This window comes from Anabas testudineus, chromosome 12, assembly GCF_900324465.2.
Source record: "Anabas testudineus chromosome 12, fAnaTes1.2, whole genome shotgun sequence".
NCBI lineage: Eukaryota > Metazoa > Chordata > Actinopteri > Anabantiformes > Anabantidae > Anabas > Anabas testudineus.
In genome coordinates, this window is record NC_046621.1 from 5055622 (window position 1) to 5077078 (window position 21457).

The following is a 21457-nucleotide window of genomic DNA, read 5'->3' on the forward strand; positions in this document are numbered from 1 at the left end:
TACTTACCGTAAGTCCTTAGCCCTTCCAGCCCCCAGAGGAGCTCAGGATGTACTTCACACACGATTACACCTAAAAAGGAGACAACCAAGCATTCAACAAGTCAGCCTTGCCCACTTACTCACCCAAAGCTGGGGGAGAATGGCAGCAAAGTTGTTTACATCCAATAATGGAGCATGTGGTGTTTACATTTTTATATTTCCATATTGAGAGAAGATGAAATGTCTGAAGAAAGACATGTCAGAAGAAATGTCTGCATATGTTCATGTATCAAAAGTACAAAAGTACAATTTGTGTGTTTTCCCTTTGGCCATTTTAAGGGCTGGTAGCAGAGAGAGGAAATATCTAGTGGTGGCTAATCTTTGAAGTCCTGTTAATGTACTGTAATGAGCCAGAGATGAGAGGGAGGATAATTGCACACTATATACTTCTGCAGAGCTCCATGTGGGCTGTGATGTTGTACCCCTCTGCCCTCACTTACAGTGTACTCACACGGGCTGAAAGAGTATTTCCAATTGTACACAAAATCAAATGCTAATTCTTTTTCTACAGCAATACATACACAGTTCAGTCTCAGTTTTTGGAGAGTTGGCTCAGACTTCAGAATGATAAATAATAAAGCTGACTCCACTCACCTCTCTAACCTTTTGCCCCCTGTGGTAGAGAAATTCCTGGGTCACCAAGTGTACAGCTATGGGCAGCCTCTCTTCATCACCTTCACTTCTGAGACCCCTGAGCTGCTCCCCAACCACATCACCGTGCTCCTCCAAGGCTCAGGAATCACCTTATCTGCTGATCTTTCACCCCAAACTGTGTTTGACCATGACCCCGGCCTCACACCGCGGCACTCCTTCATTGTCAGGTACAAAGATGCATGCATGCAGCTGTCAGTTTGTGAATCTGTGCACATGATGTTGTCTTTTTTATTTTAATGTTGAACTCAAGTGTCTCTGGAAAATACCAAAGTGTTTGTCTGAATGTCTGAATTAGAATGAATGTTTTTCCTTCTATTTATGCCTCCCTTTTGCCTCCTTACAATATATACTGTCCACAGAGTACAAACTATAGTTGACTTGTTGTCATGGTTCCAGCAGGATGCTAGGATATGAATGTAGTGATAAGCCAGCTCCCCATGCACTGGCTGTCATGTAGATCTGGCAGGTACAGAGTACCTCTTTTGCATTTTATACATTTAGCAGATGGTCTCACCTGGAGTGACATCAAATATGTGGAAAGTCACAGAGAGACTGTTGCTTGTCCTTGGTCATATTTACTCTCAACTGATGACGTTCTTGTGAAAATAAAATTACAGTGAATTAGATGAGGACAACAATTGTAAATATACAACAATTAGGGTCTAATGAATTCAGAAAAGCCTCTGAAATATTGTGAGTGGAGAGAAGGGGATATGTGGAAATTCTTCAACAGGTAAAACTTGACTGATGTTCCCACTGAAGTGGGGAGGGCACTCCACTATAAGACTCCAGAAAGCAGACGAGGGGGGTCCGGATGGCAGGATGACCAGGTCAAAGCAGGGAAAAGAGAGCTAAGTGGATTATAGTGACAGCATGCAGAGAGCTAGATGGGTAGGTGAGTCCATGGCCTGCAGGTGCAGGATGTGATGAGTGGTCCCTTTGCAGCCTAATGCACCAGGACCAGGACTTTAAATTGGATACAAACAGCCACAGTCAGAGGATGAAATGAAACATTATTGATCTGGATGAGGAAAACTGTGGAAGAAGCAAAAAAATATAGTAGCACTAACTTTATAAAAAGAAAATGGACATGTAAACATCGGAGATGTAAATAAATGTGCATTGCATTGTTCAGATGTGAACAGATGAGTTTTATTAGCGTTATCATACTAACGGTTTTCACCATATTTGTTGGGCACATTAGGGTTAAGCTTGAATCGTGTTAAGCTTGACTGTAGACATGAAACTGGTAAGCTGAAGTTAGAGAACAACTCAAAATTATTTGCAACTGGCTGAAAGAAAGAGTGTTTTAGTTGTTTTTCTAACAGCTGTTTATCATTTCCAACCCTTTTTACATTTACAGTGGTAAGAAGAAGTATGTGACCTTTTGGCATTTTGTGGTTTTCTGCATTAATTGGTCTTAAAAGTGATCTGATCTTTATCTAAGCCAGGAGTATTACCAAATATGATGCCTAAAATAATAACACCAAAAACATTCTGATCTTCTGTCTTTATTGAGAACAACCATAAAAACCTCACAATGATAGTGGAAAAAGTATGTGAACCCTTGGAATTACTTCCTCTACCTGTGGTTTAGATCTGCACATTGTTCTTCCTGCAGAACTGTTTTAGCTCTGTCATATTCTTTGTGTGTGTGTGACTCTGTTAAAGTAATTTCATAGCATTGCTTGTTTAATGTTTTATCTACTGTAGACTCATGAACACAGATGTTAGCCACTTCCAATGATGACTTCAAATCTTTTGTTTTCACCAGGGGTTACTTCTTTACCTCATTAATGAAGGTGCTCGTGGGGTCATTTTGACTGGTCGCCCACTTCTGTGTGGCCACAGTCCCAAAGTGTCATTCATTTCATTTGTGGTGAATTTCTGTTGAGCTGACCACCTTCGTGTGGCTATGTCTGCGTGTGTCTGTGCAAATAAAACTTTGTATGCATTTGGCATGGATAGCTACAGCCCACATGCCAGGGTTTGACTCAGTGATTTTCAAAGCTAATGGCAAAGTTAAGTTCAAAATAAATATTTTGTTCATATCATTTTTTTTTTTCTGTGAATCTATGAGTTAAAACATGTCTGACCTTCCACACCACTTTGCTTTTTCAACAGATGCATTTGTTAAATGTCTGAGTAGTTTCACTCATTTAGTACAACGCAAGCTGTACTGTAGCCTCCCACACCTACATTTGTAGTTATTAAGCAGGAGTCACATCACATTTACATTATCTCCACGTGTACAGAACAATATACAGAACTATAAACTCACAGTACAGTTATAATATTTAAGCCTAACAAATCTTAGTATTTTTTTTTTTGTTGTTGTTTGTTTTTTTGATCTTGCAGGTAGGCATACTGTGTTTTTATTATAACGCAATGTCACCTACAGCTCTTTAAATACTGCAGCAATCAGAACTTGGGTATTATGATAAGATGACAGCAATCAAAATCAAGCTGCGCCACAGTTCCTGTCGTACAGAGCTGATAGTGTTTACATTACTTGTAGCTGGCAGTCTGCTTTATTTGTGGCTTGGTGTCTGCTGTTACATTACATTAAGTTGTACATGTGTCAGCTGTAATTGTCTGCTTTGTAGATGGTTGATTAGCATCTCAACAAACTGTCTTGTACCAGCCTGCATTCTGTTTTTCACTGCATCATAACCCTGATTTTGTGTTACAAGTACGTTGTATGTTGAGACAGTTATTGGTTTATTTTTTAGACCATTGTTAAGTTAACAGGTAGTTTTACTTGTTTCCAATTTTATAACAGTACAGACATTCCCTTACGTGTTGTACTGTTTATTGAAAATGTATTTACTTAAATTACATCTTCTTAAATCACTTCTGAAGTATGTGATTGTGGACAAAATCCACAGTCCTTATCATTTGTTATAATGTGTTCCAACAGTAAGCAATAGATAATACATAATGAGGTTTCAGCAGTCTAAATTTGGTAAAGTACTGTGTGTTGGGTGTGTGTCTCTCTTTTTGTTCTCTCTGAGCCATGTTGGAGGGATGTTAACACTTGAGGAAGACAATCCTTTAAAGAAACCCTCTTGATTTGTTTGATTTAGTCAAAAGTATTAACTTTGATTTAACTAGAAAAGCATTTTTCCCACATTGACTTATGCTAAGCTATTGTCTCAAGCTAAGTGGAAAAAAAAAACTTCAGGCTTTTAATTTGAGGTGTTCATAGTATTTGCCCTGTCAGTATACTGCACCAGAAAGTCAGAACATGTAGTTACTTCCTTAGGGAACAACTCTACTCACACTTCTGATGATCCTCTGTGTTCTCAGAACTGTGCAATTTGTTGTTGCTATTGACTTTCAGCTATTTGTAGGACTGTGCCACCATCACTTCTCTGCTGGAAATCTTCTACCGGATCTTTCATCTCACATTAGACTTCAAATTGTTCTACTGGCACCACTTTTCTTTCTACCAAGACTCCTGCAGACCCTTTTCCTTTTGCCCTTCATGGTAAAATGGTCAGTCTGGAGATGGGGGTGACTGGAGGAGGTGGACTGGATCTGAAGAGGTGAACCCTGGTGTGAAGATCTGTGGGTAAGCGGCAGTGTAATCAGTCGCATTTGTTGTGGAGAGATCTCATTAGGCCCCTCAACCTGGGGGAGTGGGTGCAGCTGGCCTGGTCTCCATATAGAACCTGTTAAGAAACAGGCTTAAGTCATTCACTCTATTTTTATTCTCTTCCCCCACTTGGCTTGGTGTCTTGTAGCCAGTAATCCTTCTCATCCCACTCAGCACCTCCTTCATACTGTTTTGTTGCAATTTGTCTTCAATTCTGGCCCTGTGTTTCTATCTTTAATTCTCCTTTTCAGCACCCGCAAACCAACTTCCTCCCCGCAGCTAGCCCTGGAAGCCCTCTTCTTCCCTAAGAAGGGATTTAATTTTCTTTGTTTTGAAGGATTTGTTTATAGTGAACCAAAGAAAAAGGGAAACTGTCAATGCCATTGAAGGGCCCACATAGAAATTGACATATTAGTCAGCTGGCACACCCTGTAATGTCACCCTTGTTTGCTCCAGAGTATGTTCCAGTCTGTAGCTTAAAACACCCCTGCAGAGCTTCCACATTCGTCTGAGCTCGCACCGTTGTCGCACCGCACATTGTCATTAACAATCAGCAGCTGGCTGCAGCTGAAATGAATCTTAAAAAAACATTGGCATGCTAATGTCTGGAAAAGTTAAAATATTAGTGGTTGTGGCATTCTGGCAGCTCTAGTTCAGATGGGAGATGATTCAAGTATACGAAGAGCTGGCCAGTATTCTCAGTGAGGAATGGTCTGACTTGATTGATGTTGCATGGAGGAAATCTGCCAGATCAGTTTTGGTTGTGATGAAGGCTTCACATAGCAGTTGGCCGTGTAGAATCACAAAATGATTGTTCTCAGTTTGGGCAAGAGGCAGTATACTTGTACTGCTGTCTGTGCTGATGGAAAACAGATTCTGACAAAGGGCAGGTGAGTTTTTTAAAAATTGGTTTTAAATGTGGTTCGTAAAAGCAACAGTGCCCATTTCAACTAAAGCATAAAGTGATTAGAAAGACAGGCAGAGTGTGCTGCCAAGACAATGGTGATGTGATAGAATAAAACTATATTTGCATCACTGTGGAAGATATCAGATTGTGTACAATAACTTGAATTAGATGAAGATGGGATAATGTTTTATGACAAAATGATGCAGAAAACCACAAAATTCCAAAAGGTTCACATACTTTTTCTTGCCACTGTTATATTACAAACAGCTTAGGCAAACAAGAGACCACTGTAATATAATCAGTATCTCAGGTTTTATCCTTTGTAGGTGTATGTATTGGTGAAATAAGCAGCTTTGTTTTTATTTTTTGTGAACTGCTGACAATATTTCTCCTAAATTCCAAATAAAGCTATTGTTATTTAGACCACACATTTAAAGGAAATGACAACACATCAAAATAACAAAAATGACGCAGAGCACCAACCACTGCTTTCATGCCTTTTAGCTGCGCTCCACCAGTTTTTTTACATTGCTGTATGTAATTTGCGTATGTATGAGCTGCATGTAAAGTCTCATCATTTGTAGTTTGTTTGTTGTACCATCAGACACCAGTTACAGTGCAGTGCAACAGTGAACGATGTAATTCAGATGATTTATGACTTTAGCTCGGGTTAGATGCTGCCTTTTGGTGAACAACAACTTGATGTAGTGCCTGTGTGCAGCATCCTGAGGTTGCCAGGTTTAGTGCAATGGGAACTGTTAACACAGACCATTTCTAAAGCTTTGTTTGGTATATGTGGTAAATGGCAACCTGTACAGCACTGAATATGCCTCTGTACTGTATTTTGCCCGGTCAACCGTTTGATACAATGTCAGGAAATACCCCACATATTCACACATTTATGTACTGTAAATAATAATCACACATCCACCTCTCATTTAGCAGATATTTCCACCTACGTAGGTGTTCATTAGTGACTAATATCAGTTGATGAGGAGCTCTTGGCTGCACCATTACTTCCCATGAATCATCCACTTGGTTCAGCCTGGTTTCTGAGTCATAATAGGACACCTTTTATATGGGCTCCACCAGAGAATCCAGCCCCTGAACTGAGACATAGCTTGTGCTTTCTGTCCCCTCTAATACTGTCTCTGGTGTGTGCACACAAGTAACGAGTTTCCCCTTAGCAGCAAGAGCTCTAGTTGAAGAGATCTTTGGTTGCCTCTCTGAAATGCAATGGAGCTTGGGGGGGGGGGGGGACAAACTGTCATTAAGTGTTCCTCTCTGGAGAAGATCTCTACAGATCTCATTACACTTCTCAGGTACATGCGCAGATGCACCTCACTGCATATGCTATATCATTCTACATCATACTCCCTCAGTGTCTTCTTGCCTCTCTCACACAGTCATGCTAAAATGTGAAGAATTCGTGCAAGGTTGCACACAAACACATTAATCCATGTGGCCATCTGGCAATTTGATTTGCCACAATAAGATGCAGCATAAAAATAATCATGTTTCAAAAACTGTTTTGCTGAAGGCACTTGGAAGCATAAATAAACATGATTAGAAACATACACTCCACATCTCTCTTGACTGACAGCATCCACATTCATAGCTTGTAAATAAGTTAACCTGTTAAGTGGCTGTGTGTTCCCACCTGGTGCAAAGATCATTTCAAAATCTGATGAAGGAGAAATGTATGGAAGCTCTGGGATTCAAGCAGAGGAGCTTGATGAGGGGAGGAGGTGAATGGCTTATATAAGGTAGCATCCCCTCTTCTCTCAGATGTTCCTTCTGTTCACTTTCTGTTCCCTTGAAAACAGTAGGCGGGGAGGTTTTATTGCTTAGCTGTATATGTGCTACATCTGCAGCATGTAAAGTATAGTATTTATGCCACAAGGCACCCCGCAGATGCTGAGCCACTTTTTACAATTGACTTATAGATATTCTACATACAGTAAGTCAGAGTGTTCTGTGGTAAAAAAGCAAAAAAAGGGTTTCTTGAATCTCATGTGAATGCCTTTAAAAGGTACGAGCCAGTTCTCAGCAGTGAGCAGAGTGCTAATAGAGGTGTGGGCATGTGGTCCATCTGGCACTGGGTTCATTTCTGTCATGTTTTGAAAATCTATCATCTTTGATCATAGATCAGGGCCAACAAACTATATTAAACAGAGAGCTGACTTTGCTGCCAAAAAGAGAAAAAAATATGTAGCCACAGGTGATTGAGCAAAGCAAGTAGAAATATAGAGTTACTATGTGTAAACCTATTATTTATTTATGATTTATTTATTTATGATCCCTATAGTCCCAGGCCAAAAACTGCTTCCTTGTACAACTTGCATTCACGAGATTTTCATCAGGAAAACGAACAAAAAACTTGTTCATAAAGGTCAAGGGTCAAAATGAAAAAAAAAAAAGCAACTATTAAGTGAACACCCTCCAGTCATTAAGGACATTGCAGCATGGTAACTCATTCTTCTCTTAAGGACCAGAGTGATTGATAATTAGACTGATGCTGACATTTATAATTACTATGTAATCATATTAATGGACAGACTGATTTAGTCTGATCTGCTAAAATTTGCTATTAGTAGATGCAAATATGCAAATAATGTGTAACTAATTTATGTTTTAATTGTTTGCTTTTTCACTTTTATGCCTTCTTATCCTCACAGTATCAGTATCAGTATCAGTTCTCTGTTCCTCTTTCCCTTCCCTCACATGTCATTTATATCTTGCTCTCTTGGTCACCTTGTATCTTTATCTCTGCTCTTTGTGTGTGTGTGTGTGTGTGTGTGTGTGTGTGTGTGTGTGTGTGTGTGTGTGTGTGTTTTGGACTTTTCTCTCCTGATGATCTGCTCTCATCCTCAGCGGAGCCGGCTTAATTACAGTGTGGCTCTCCGCGCTCTGCTTGGTGCTGATTAAAAGGGACACTGATGCTCCATAGGGAAAGCATGACTGGGAGTTTGTTCACTTTCATGCACACTCTGCTTATCGCTGTCTGACCAGCTCCATTACTATGGCTTTGAGGCCCAGTTTGTAATTGCCTCTCTTTATTACTGTGCCTACATGTCAGGCCAGGGAACAAGGACCCACCGCATCAATGGAGAGTCTGTGTGGCAAGCCAGGAATACACACACTCACACACTCTCATGTGTACAGTGTAAATGTTAAAATAAAGCATTGTGAACTTGTATGAAAGTGAAAGTTGACCTAATAAAACGGAGGCTATTGAACACTCACTTATTAAAAGGCCTGCCTTAGGTTGATATGGTTTAAAAAGGTTTTATATGTCATTCTTTGAAAGTTTCTGACAGTAATTGCAAGGTTCATAGATTATAACTGAGTAACACTTATTAATAAGTTGCCCTTTATTAATGTGATTTATAAGTTATAACAGTGGCTTTTATTAACAGGAAAACAAGAGCCTTCACCCATAATAGTGATTCTGTTAGGCTGTATAGTGATGCTTTGTCTGCCAACAACAGAAAGTTTATCTAAGGATTATTGGAATTAAATATCCATTACATTCCCATTTTGCTGCATTAAAAGTTAAACTTCACCAAAGGTAATGCTGTGCATTATTATTGGAACATGAATGCCACATTTTATTGAATCTCATCTAATAGTTGTGGAGGAACTTCACTCAAAAAGTACTTATTAATGGTATGGCACCATTTGTATTCATACTAATAAGAACATGTTACCTGTAATTTTACTGTACAACTGCACACGAATACTTCCCCATAAAGACTTCCCGACGGCTGCTCTGCGCCGCTGGGACCTTCACAATAGTTGGAGATTTTTTTGTAAAACAACATCACCTGTGTGGAGCTGACACAGCACCTGTCATCAAGATGGAAAGAGTGCATGATACCTGGAGTACAACAGGCAGATGTCAGCTGTGCAGCCCGGCTTTTCAGAACATCCTTCAGCAGATGGCAAAGCTCAGTGATCAAGACCCTGAATATGTGTTGAAGTCAGCATATTTATTTATACACTGTATGTTCCTAATGTGGATAGTGATTAAAATACTTACACAGAACACCTCCCGCTGTTTATAATTCCTCCACAGAAGCATTTACCTACTGTCTTTTTCTATTACAGGCTTCATGAACAAGAGACAAGATTTAACCCTTCTTTGTCGGCCTTTGCGTTCCAACATCTCCTTTACAACCTGACTTCTATGAGAATAAGCAACGCTGGAGGACACAACTGTAAGTGTGCATACAGTAGCATATATATTAATGTCTGTTGCCTCTCACTCATCCTGCTATTGTGAATTTAGAAACACTGAAGGTTAAGCAAAGCTCCATACTTCCACACAATCCCCCATGTAAGGCCAATGAGTGACTCAGTCATGCGACAGAGTTCAAATTATAGTCGATAAAAGAACATTGCAAAAGCAGTTTTCTCTCTTGATGTTGATAATCAGACAGAAAAATGGGAGAGTACCGTATATTTAATCTCAGCAAATCATCTAAATGATATCACCAATGTCTACAGCAGCAGGCTGAATTAATTTAATGCACAAAATATCCTCTCGTGACTGGTTGACTCTGGTTTGTTATGCTTATGGGGCCAATTCACAAGTTGGTCTTCAATCCATCAAACAAAACAAAATGAAACAGAACAAGGTCTCATTGTTCTAGTAATTGACTCACCAACCTCACACACCTCTCACAGTTTGCGCTGTGACAGGCATTATGGCTGCCTTTCTCTGTGTCAGTCAGCAGCCATAATCTTCTATCACTGTACTAAAGACATTAACTTATTGATTTATCGTGTGTGTACGAGTGTACACGTAAAGTGTACTACCAAAAAAGTATAACTAAAACAATGTCAGTGTTTGTATTCAGGGAACTGTTCTGAATGTGGCTCACAAAAAACAGGACATTTATTCCCACATGTTGGTGACTAGCTGTTGAAATCCTCCTGTTATTTTGATCATGTCTTTCCACTCTTTCTATCTGATCGTCTGCACTACAGTACAGGCTGCATCTGAGAAGCATTACGGTGGATTAGAGCAAGACAGAACAGCTGTCCAAAATCACCAGCTCTCTCACACTTCCACCATTTTAATTAGTTGCTCATTGCAGGAATTGTGACACACACACTTTCAGTTCTAGATGCACTTGTACACAAATGACTGGCACATTAGTTTGTGCAGACAGGAGCACAGTCGTGTATATTCCATCAAACCGCTTTTTGTAGCCACCCACCCACATGAACGTGCAAACAAAGTCAAGCAAACAGCTATACACTGCATCTATTGCACGTCACAGGGGAGAAACTCTTAATGATTTTTGTAAGGTCTCAAAATCATTCTCAAACAGTGTTAGAAGTGTCTTATTGCTGCAGGCTGTGAGGCAAACTTTAATATCAAAATCCCATAAAGCTATCCTCTCATCTTCCTCCACTCTCCCTCTCACATTTTCCTTCACTCCTTACATTTTTATCTTATAACAGAATACCATCATTATTTTAATGACTTTATTTGTCTTTATGTAAAAGCAGGTTTTGGCAGCAGTGATGGTAAAGGCTGCATAACTTGAATTCTGAACAGAGACCATAGCCACATTGTACGTTTATGAGAAATCAATTGCTTAATGGCTTAACGTACACGTACCTAAAGAGACCTAAATTGTTGAATTCCTGGGTCTGTAGTGAGCAATTCAAGGGAAATAAAATCTGGACTGGTCTGACAAGGAACTTGCACAGTATGACCTAAAATGAAGCGCTTGTAATTAACTAAAATATAGGTTTGATTGTCTGAAAAGGGGTTTAATTGCACATTTTCCCCATTGAATGAGCTAATAGAATTCAGGAGGTAAAGGAGAGTAAAGGGTAGAGGCTAAGGCAACTAGTGGAGAGGGAAGAGGACAGGCTTGCCTACTGATTATCCTTCAGAGGTGCAAATGAACTGGATTTCATCACCGCTGAAGGAATGGCTGGATCATGACGTGTTATAAGTCAAGGTCTACCCTCTTCCCTAGTCCTTCCACTTTCTCACTCCCCACTGTTTCTTCCACTTAGATTTTCTTCATTATGCTGCCACTCACACTTGGTTTATTTGTTATCTGACAAAGCTACAGTATGTAGTCATACGTGCACATCATATTCTGCCTGTCTGTCCTCCCCTCTATTTATGTGTCTGTCAGTCTGGTGTGCCGTCATGGACCAGGAACAAAAGTAATTTTGTGTTCGGTGGCTGTGGTTTAGAGAATAAAGGGTGAAAGGAATTCAGTTCGGGATGGCCTTCTTCCATCACTATTCATGAGAGGAGAGAAGAATCCTGAAACCCACAGGACCTGCACGTCAGACATACCTCCACCAAGTCACCTGTCTCCTTTTCTTCTCATCTTGCTCTGCTGCAGTGATTTATTCATTTGCTATATCAAAGATTCCCTGGGTGACGAGTGTACGTGTGTGGGCGCATGTGAGCCCACACGCGTGTGCAAGTGAGCATTAAGTGTGGCATTTATGGACATGTGGGTGGATGAATCTGTTATTGTGTGTGCTTGTTTGTATGGCTATCATAGTGAGGACCAGCATGAATTTTTAACCTTTGGAGTGAGGACATGTTTGCAAAATGAGGACATTTTAGCCGGCCCTCACAATGAGAAGGGTGTTTAAAGAGCAATTTTGGGATTAAGACAAAATTTTAGGGTTAGGGTTTGAATTAGGTTTTGGTTAGGGTAAAAAAAAATTAGGATCAGGCAGTACATAAAATAAAAATAAATATAGAGTAGATTAGCATGACCTACACGACAGTAGGGGCTAGGGAATGAATTATGTCAATGAGTGTCCTCACGCTGACTGTCGTACAAAAATATGTGTGTATAGTGTAAACTGTAAACACAGGGTAGAACCTGTAATGAGACAAGGAGGGAGGGACAGCACTTTAGCAAATGTTAGTAACCGCCTGCTAAACAAGATACAGATGCATAAACATACATGTACACTTAATGCATATGCCTCTCATTCCAGAGAAAAGCAGATGTCCCAAAAGCTTAGACTGACCTCTGAGGCCACAATTATCAGTATACTGCTGACTTCTGCAAGCATCAGTTGTATGACAAATGCTCTTTTCATCTTTTCTTCTCGTTTGTCTCCAGACACATCACAGCTTGCGGGGGTAACCCTCACTTCAGCTGTCATCTCGTCTAGTCCAGCTAACCACCCTGCTCCATGGGTGGAAACTTGTTCCTGTCCCCTGGGTTTTGCAGGCCAGTTTTGTGAGCAATGTGCCCCAGGATTCACCCGGAAAGTCCCTGGCAGAGGGCCGCTCTCAGCATGTGTGCCGTGCAATTGCCATCAGCATGGATCCTGTCATCCAGAGACAGGTAATAAATGAAACATGTAAAGTACATTTGACTTGTGCATATTGAAATATTATTCTAATGACAAATTTGCAAAATGTCAAGAAGGCATGATGACTTTGGTCCTACTTCACTGACAATCAATCAGCAATATTTCTGTTTCAGTGATTTCACTGAGGTAGAAAAGACCAAAAGAAATCATAAATCAAGTGCAGAACATTTTATATTTAAAGGGGCATGTGTGAAAGCCAATTGACTAGTCACAGGGATTGTGCCACAGCTTGTGAAAACATATGTGCAGTATGTTCTGTGACTTTTGAGGACTGCTGCACATAAACAGAAATATTTCAAGTATAAGTTAAGTTATAAAGAAATGTGTCCAGGATTGCTCCCTTTAGAGCAATACCGTTATTTGAATGCCCAAATTCTCCGTGTGTACATTTATCCAAGATATAGTTTATGACATGTATGCTTCTTCCCAATAACAAATGTAAAATATTCTACATTCAGCGTGAAAACTAAACACCAGTCAGTAAAAAGTATTCAACACTTGATACTTACTGATGATAATACATTTGCATCACAGCACTGTGTAACAGATATATTGATAAACTGTTATAGTGTATAGTATTTGTAACACAACAAACTCCGTAAACATGGTAATATTCCCATCTCTCTCATTCATATAGAACAAGTAGCTGCATCAATTTTGACTATTATTTTAGTAGTCAGTCTCTGGCATGTCCCAGCTTTATGGAAGTGCAACTAAATCACTGGAGTATTTTCATAAGAAGGAAAGTAAACTGAAACTGTATGTGATCTAAGCAGCAAAAGAAAAACAAGCCTTTATTGCCACTTAATGTACAGTACCTTGAGTACCATTAGACAGTTTCCACAAATGTGTTTAAAAAGCTGTTCACGTCATAAGCCACTTCTCAATAATGTCACCGTCAGCACTGGTTTTGGCAACATGCTTTGCTTATTGTTAAACAAAACAATTTGCATAGTTTTATAGAATGTATCCTGAAGAATTCACCCAGTCTTGAATGAGATGAGGGATCATCACAGGTTGTTGGGACGTTGTGCCTCTGTCATTGTGCTTCTGAGAAAGGAGAGTTAACAGAAAAAGATCCAGGCTGTTTGTCTGAAGCATCTTTCTGTCTTTCCAGAACTGACATTCAGTCATCATCGCGTCAAGGGAATGTAACTCAGTTATCTCGATGGGAACATTAAGCTATCACTCAAACTGGAGGCTGGAACTGGATGGTTTTACTGATACAGCAGTATTCTCATTTCACACAACTAATCTTTATAACAACAGTTAAACTGGAAGTGTGTATTTAATGCACCTGACAATGTTTATGGGATAATAAGTGCAGCTGCAGTATCCTTTCAGATTCATATCCTAAACTCAACATCCCATAAATGACGTAAAGTAAAACAGCAGCTGTTGGGTGTATAAACAAACCAACTTCCATGTAATTATTTATATGTGTCTGTGAGGGTATATGCTCTTTCTTTATTTCTCCCTGAGTCTTTTCCACACTATCTCACTCTCACAGCTTTAAACAAGTTTCTCCATCTTACCAAGAGCAGACAACTATCCTGTCTATGGTCCCACCCCCCATCTTTTATCTTTCCTCAATCTCTCTCTTCCTCTCCATCTCCCTCTCCTTCCTTCGACTTAAACTCTCAGAGATCTGACCTAGTTAGGAGATGCCTGAAGCTTTGGCTGAGAGTGTGTGTTATGTTTGTGACTATGTGTGTGTTTATATAGCGGTGTGCATCTGTCTGAGGTCCGGAAGCAAGTCTGGTATCACTGCCTGCCTGCCTCCCCCCTAATTAGACTTGTTAACCACCTCTTGGCTAATGATGTCTAATTTGCTTGCAGATTTCCTGTGTCTCTTACGTCTCTTCTCAATCTGAATGTCTTTCTTTCTTTCACACGTACATGCACACACGCACTTGTTCTCTTTGGTTCCCCAGACTCCCTAGTCACCCTCTTGCTGTCTTCTTTGTACTTCTTTCTATTTGCAAGAATGGCACCTGCTCTCCCCAGTCACCTTGACTTTGTTTTTTTGTCCTTGACTTTCTTCTGTGCAGACTCCTCATAAGTTTCCTCTCACTGTATGCCAGCCTGTAATTGACAAATGTATTTCCCTTATCTTAGAAGTGCACTTTTTATACAATGTGCAATTTGTTCATGCTTTTCTGTAACTTTATACAACAAAGAAACCAGGTAGTATTAAAGTTGTGGTATAGGAACAAGGAAGAAATCGAGCTAGAATGAGCCTTTCTCTCTTTTAAATGGTTTATGATTGAATGTCATCTTCCAAGAGCCTGCTGGCTTGTCTTCAAAAGAGAAGAAGTAGGGCTTGACGAGCAGCAAGATGGACCACGTTCTTTTGCCTCTTCTCATTTATTTATTTTGATTTTTACTACTACTACCATTTACTGTCATTACTCTTTGTTACTATGGTTCTTATTAATATTATTGTTGATAAAACTACTATTGTATATCAAGCATATTGAGTTCAGGCTTGGCATCCGCTTTATATTTACCCAGTTCTAAGTTTTTAAGGCCTATTAGTTTGGTTATTGTATGATGCTGGTTTACGAACCAGCCCGAATTTCTCATATTAACAGGATGGGATGGAGGAATGTTTGTTAAGTAGATGGAAGTTATAACAGCTTTTAGGGTTAACGCCTGTGTGCTATGGACACTCATGGTTCTGGTTCTTGTTCAGAAGAGTTACTGACTTCTCTATCTGTTGGATATGCGTGTCTTTGTGAGTTTGTAAAAATACGTAAAGTGCAGGCCCACCTGCAACAACTTTTATCCAGGAAATGCATCTGTATCTGTTTTAAGGAGATACCCCAACTTAGCACACTTTACAACACTCCAGTGTTATTGGCCTGCATTTATGGCCCTAAATGGAATAATGGTTTATTTATGGCCAAATTATTTGCTGCCTTCCCTAAACTAGAGAATCCCTATATAATAATGGGGATAATAATAACCTTGTTCAAGACTCACTATTGGATAGCTCGTCAAACAAGCCCTTCTCTCTTTCCAGATCTACTAAGAACCTACACACCCTTGCTCTCCAATTTGGCCTCACAGACCCATGTAGACATACATTTCCAACAACTAAAACCTTCTCCTTCCCCCGAGGACATGGCTCAGAGCCTGGGGAGACCCATTACTTTGACTGAAGTACACAAATACCCAACTTCCAATATGTATAATGAGGCTTTTGCTCTTCATCACTTACCAGACACCTTACCAGACACCACTGCAACCTCAAAGAGATGCATCTTGATATTGTACTGTCTTTTCTGGTCAGAACTTACTTTTCGTTTCTACAGAACCATAGGCGGCGGGTAAAACCACTTGGGAGAATAGCCTGGAAGTCAGACTAAGTGAACAGCAGTGGGACTCTGCACTGTCCATAGTAAACTCATCCTCTATTTGTGCCAGCCACAGGCTAATTCAATGTAAGATCCTCCACAGAATCTAATGACTGGCTGATGTGGTCTCTCTCTGCCTAATCAGGGGCATATGGTCTGGGAATGCCCTAAGCTGACTATATTCTGGTCTGCGATCTTTGACACACTCGGGAAAGCATATACCTGTGCTATCGACCCCAATTCTCTATCTGTAATCTTTGGTATCCCCCCTAGCACTGATCTACCAAAAATAGTGATATGAGCCGTAGCCTTTGCTACTCTCGTAGCCTGCAGATTAATTTTCCATTTGCATTTTTCCCGGACCTTCCCGTTGGATCGGGAAGGTCCTCTATAACCTGAGTTTGGAAAAGCTGAGGTTTTCACTTAAAGGCTCTATTAGGAACACCCTGGGACCCTTTCATACAGTTGGCATACGATTTTTTTCTCCCAGTCTGCAGTTCTGGTAAATATTTGCATTCTATGTAAATTACTATGTGGTTGTTATGGTTATTAGGTTGGTTCACCTGTCTTTGTCAGGAGTTAGTTGGTAGCCGCTGAGGTTGCTGAGGTATCTCTGAGTGATATTTGTACACCAGCCAGTAGGTCTTCAACACACGTCTGGTTTTACTTTCTGGATGTAACAGTAGCTCAGTGACTCATTCTGTCCTCTCTACTGGATCCAAGATTTGTTACAGTGTTGGAGGTTTTGCCCCTGGGATCAGTGGCGGCATTGCTCGGCATGAATATACTCTAGGCTGATGCAGAATAGGACAGGTACAACACAATATTGTTGCGCTTCCCTGCTGATCTGAAGAGCAGTCATCGAACTGAGACGACTGTGGTGGTGGAGATTTACACTGAAATCTCTGCCTGAAATGTTTACAGCCACAAATAGGGTCCCCTCTGGAGGTATTAGAACGTCAAAGCAAATCGATAAGTTTTTGCTATACACCAAAAGACATTTGAGTTTAAGATCAAACGATGGATATGAAATGAAAGTGAAGAATTTCCCCTTTTTTGATGTTTTGTACATATCGGTATTTTAAACAAGACAGAAGGTAGTAGCTATTGTATCAGATCGTTAAAAGTTTCAGTGAGCAAAAATATTAGAAATTGTGACCTTTTTCTTCAATACTAACTAGTTCTAAATGACAGCTCTTGGTTTTAGTTCTGGGTTTTGTCTGTGAAATCTTTGAGGAAAACAGAGGTATTGTATAAATACTGGGCATAGCCATTTGAACAGGCCTTAGAAATACAGAAGCCTTTCTACAAGATGCAAACCCCTCATCAGAAGCAGAAATCGGAAAGCCAGGTTGTACACGAGCCACAAAAGTGTAATGTGCTGATGAAACCAAGATGTGACCAAACCATACAAACTCATCATGGTGAACAAAGAGAAGCTAGGGTGATGGTTTGGTTTGGTTTGGTTTGGTTTGGGCTTGCCTGGCTGCTTGAGGAACAGGATTACTAATCTTTACTGATTTAATCTTTCATGATGAAAGCAGCATAATGAATTCAGAGGTGTACAGAAACCTTTTGTTTGCAAATTTACACAGAAATGCATAAAAAACTCGGAGAGGAGTGGATCAAAACAAATATTTAAAACACACCACCAACTAAACATACAACACAGGCTATCACAAATTAGTGGTGTCAGTGAGTCACAGGCTTGATGCAGCTATTGCAAACAAGAAGTTTCCAACCAAATATTGTGTCGTATTGACTTTAATTTACTTGTTATTTCAGTACTTTCAGAAAGGACTGTACATAACCACAGCTTGTTTGCCTTAACGGGTGAATAGACATGTTTGCGATATTACGGACAATATGTAGTGTACTGAGTGAAAGGGAGCTAGTTTAGGTCAAGGAGAACTATCAAAGTAGGTTGATTAGATATACCCCATTCATCATTTGTCACTGGGAGGGAAGAACAACCTGCTGTTTCTCTTTGAAAATCTTAGTTGCTGTGTAATTACCTAACGACTTGTATCATCATGCAGGGTGTGCCCACAGAAAGAATTGGAATGGAGTTCAATGGCTGCCGAGGGAAGCTGCAGCCAATGGTGCTTCATAATCATGATTTATTAACGCTCTCTGAGTTGTGTCGGTTCTGTTTGCTGTAGCACAACACAACAGATTGGAAATGTTAATATTTGTGGTGGAATGAGCATTTTGTGATTCCTTTCGAGCTTTTCTGCTGCAGGGCTGATGAAGTCTAACATATGTTGAGGCAGAAAAAAATGTGTGCATTGCATGTGTTTCCACAGTTTTGGGAACGCTTTGATCGGTGTCCCACTGGACTTAACATGCTTCTATACGGTATGTAAACTGTGTTAATTGCATGCACATAATCCATTAAATTGCACAGAGGCTATCATTTGTGAGCTCAAGGGAAGATGAGGAGGAAGGAGAGAGATGATTGTAATGTATAGAGAGGCGGGAGGCACTCAATTTTCTCTGCAGCCCACACTGCAGGGGAGTGCTCATTAATCACCTAAACAAATGAAACACATGATGCTCTTGATACTATAGTGTCTGCTAGATATTGAACATTAGGGTGCTGTATTAGAGCTGCTCTGTTATCCCTGCTTTCAAATAGACCGTGTTAGCCCACCATGGTGCAAAACACTTAGATTTACTGTACATCTTCAGGAAACATGGCTATGTAAGTAAGGTTGTCTGTGTCTGAGCAAAAGAGAGCTCTCTGCTGCTTTAATTTTGACAATTTGTTTTTAGCTTGTAGCAAAGCTTTAGGATTTGCAAAATCATTCTGTTGGTTGGTTCACCACAAACCCACTACGTCTTTTTGATTGAGTGACTCTTGTGTTATAAACATTGTTATAAATATTTATAACACAAATGAGTCCATTTCTAAGTGACCCCAAACTTTTGAACTGGAGTGTATGTGTGAACCTTGACTCAGGTGGCGGTTACATGGAGTAAGCAAACTGTTTTTGGCTGCTTTGCAGTGCTTGACTATGTCATTTCTTGCTGTGATGACAAAATTGCTTGATGAGAAATAAATGTTTAACCCAAATCAGAAGACTGATAGTTAGATATTGTTATTTTACAAGTGTCTAATAGATAATATGAGACAGTGAATGTGTCTATTCAGCCCTCAGGCTATACATAGCAAGTCATATCTATCCTAGTCTTCTGTTTACATTTTACTGTATATCATCACAGCGTTGTGGAGGATAATGTGCTTTCAATGATAACGTGCGTCAGTTATTCTGTAAAAGACAATATGTAGTTAAGCTGTTGAGATGTAGACATCTGTTTTTATGCACAGGATACTTTCTCATTTTCATTTATCTTAGCAATTTACCAGGCTGCTCCTTGTCTAAACTAATTTCATCAGGAGAAAGGTTGAAACCTTTTCAAATCAAGGATCTCGGACAGTGTGACTAGAAAACAAGGCAGGCAGAGCGAGTGTGCACATTGTTTATGTTTCTTTTTATTTTTGTGAATAATAAATGTGCTGGTTGTGCAGAGATAAGTATAAAGCATGCTGAATATATACTATAGAAATGACATGGTAAGAGTCATTCTAACTGACTATATCTATCTTTTTTTTTTCTTTTCACTCCTTTTTTCCTCTCAGTGTCGCTCCTTATATCCCATCATGCTGATACAGACCAGGCATTTCAGGGCTTAGCCTGCAACAAATACAGCCCACCAGAGAGATTAAGGCGTTGAATAAGCCAGTGCTAGAGCCAGCTTCGCTCTCCATCAGTTTTTCTGACTCAACTTTTTCCAATAGATTTTTCTAACTAATAACCTTGGAGAAATGAAGATGGCATTTAAACAGACATTTGGAAAATGCACACCCTAGCTTCCTCTGTCTCATTCTAAAGTGGCCTTTTGTTGGTAAACACTGACTCATAGGATCCTCCCTTCTAACCTGGCATTGTAATGAGTATTGTGAAGCACAGCATGTTTAGCCATTTCTTCATTTATATCCTAATTGATGCACTGGGACAGGTACTCTGAGTGATGGCCTTTATTTGGCCGACTCCAGTGTATTTCGCTGCAGGAGCCCCTGGTGGTCTGTTCTCCTTCATAGATCAAGACCAAAAAAAGCTTCGGTATCCTGACCTCCTCCACCACACTGCATTGGGTGTGACATTTAGCTATGCAAAACCCATTGTGCATTATTCAAAAATTTGGCCCTGCACAAATGTCAAAGTGAGAAACAAGCATATGCTGTTACAAAACAGAACAGAAAGACCTTATTTATTCTTGGGATTGTAGAGCAGATGCATATGCTGCATCCAAGAACTTGTCTTCAGCAGATTGTAGCCAGCTATAGCTCGTCCTGGTTATAGTTACCACATGTTTTTACCAAAGTGGTAAAAACCTAACCCTATATTTAATCATTTGGCAGAGGCTTTTATACAAAGCAACTTACAAGGTATAAGAAAAAGGCAGGATAAGCATAAGGAGGTCTTGGACTGGAGGGATTCAAACCCCAATCTTCCGCATGGTGGGCAGCAAAGTAGCCTCTACACTATGCAGCTGCTTGGAGTTAATGGTCAAACTGCAGAGTATTGGTGAATAGGTACCCACTGACAGAAAGATAATTTGAAACATCTTTCACTTTGACATCATGGGGTATTTTCTGTAGAATTTTGAGGAATATAATACATTTAATCCATTTTGGTATAAAGCTGTAACATAACATAAGTGTAGAAAAAGTTAAGCACTGTGAATACTTTCTGGATACACTATACATATATATAGTCTCTTTATTAGAAAGCCTCTGTTGGCAAAAGTGACAGATATTGTGTGCTGAGCTCATGGGATCGCCGGTGTCACTACATTAAATCATCTTGAAATCATGCATACAAATCTCTGTGGCAGCCCAGCCAGTAGATGAAAGTTGAAATGCTTCATGGTAGACAGGTCAAATTTTACCTTCTGGTGACACTAAATGAAAAGTCTGGGTATCACCAAAAGATTAATTCTCTGGGCACCAAAAATATCTAAGTTTCATGTTGAAACATCGCTGTTGACATTTCAGCGAAAGTGGCAGACAGACAGACTGACTCATGTTGACTTCCCCTAGCTTGTCCAGTTGAAAAAGAAAGTAAAAGTAAAGAGTAAAGTAAAGTATTTCCCTATGTCATGGCGCATGTGAAATTTAAAGTCCCAGAGAAAGTCTCAAACAATCAATTTAGGATCATTTTTAGCAGGTTGATCAGCTTTTGAACAGTAAAATGTTACTAACATTTAACCCAGAGCTCTGTTTTCACATCCCTGATTCTCCAGGGCCTTGACCATAACAATTTGGCTCACAGCCTCTACACACAAAAGGGGGGTGGATGTATTTATTTTCCATAGTCACAGTATATACTTCCTTAGTCATCTGTATTGTGCATATTATGTTTGGGGGGTGGACAACATATACAACCCCCCCGTCTTTTCCTCCCTCTCTCTTCTGCAGCCGTCCACTCATTCAGAGCTCACTCACAAACCACATCT

At 39.9% G+C, this 21457-nt stretch overlaps 1 protein-coding gene across 2 annotated transcripts in view; it reads left to right on the plus strand.

Moving 5' to 3' along the window:
* The window catches only part of lamc3 (laminin, gamma 3), an 89707-nt gene that overhangs the window by 49861 nt on the left and 18389 nt on the right, over positions 1-21457 (plus strand). For both annotated transcript variants that reach the window (XM_026356470.1, XM_026356471.1), the window contains 3 exons: positions 662-860; positions 9309-9418; positions 12320-12547. In XM_026356470.1, coding sequence (XP_026212255.1) covers positions 662-860; positions 9309-9418; positions 12320-12547 — 537 coding nt within the window. The remainder of the gene's footprint in view (positions 1-661; positions 861-9308; positions 9419-12319; positions 12548-21457) is intronic.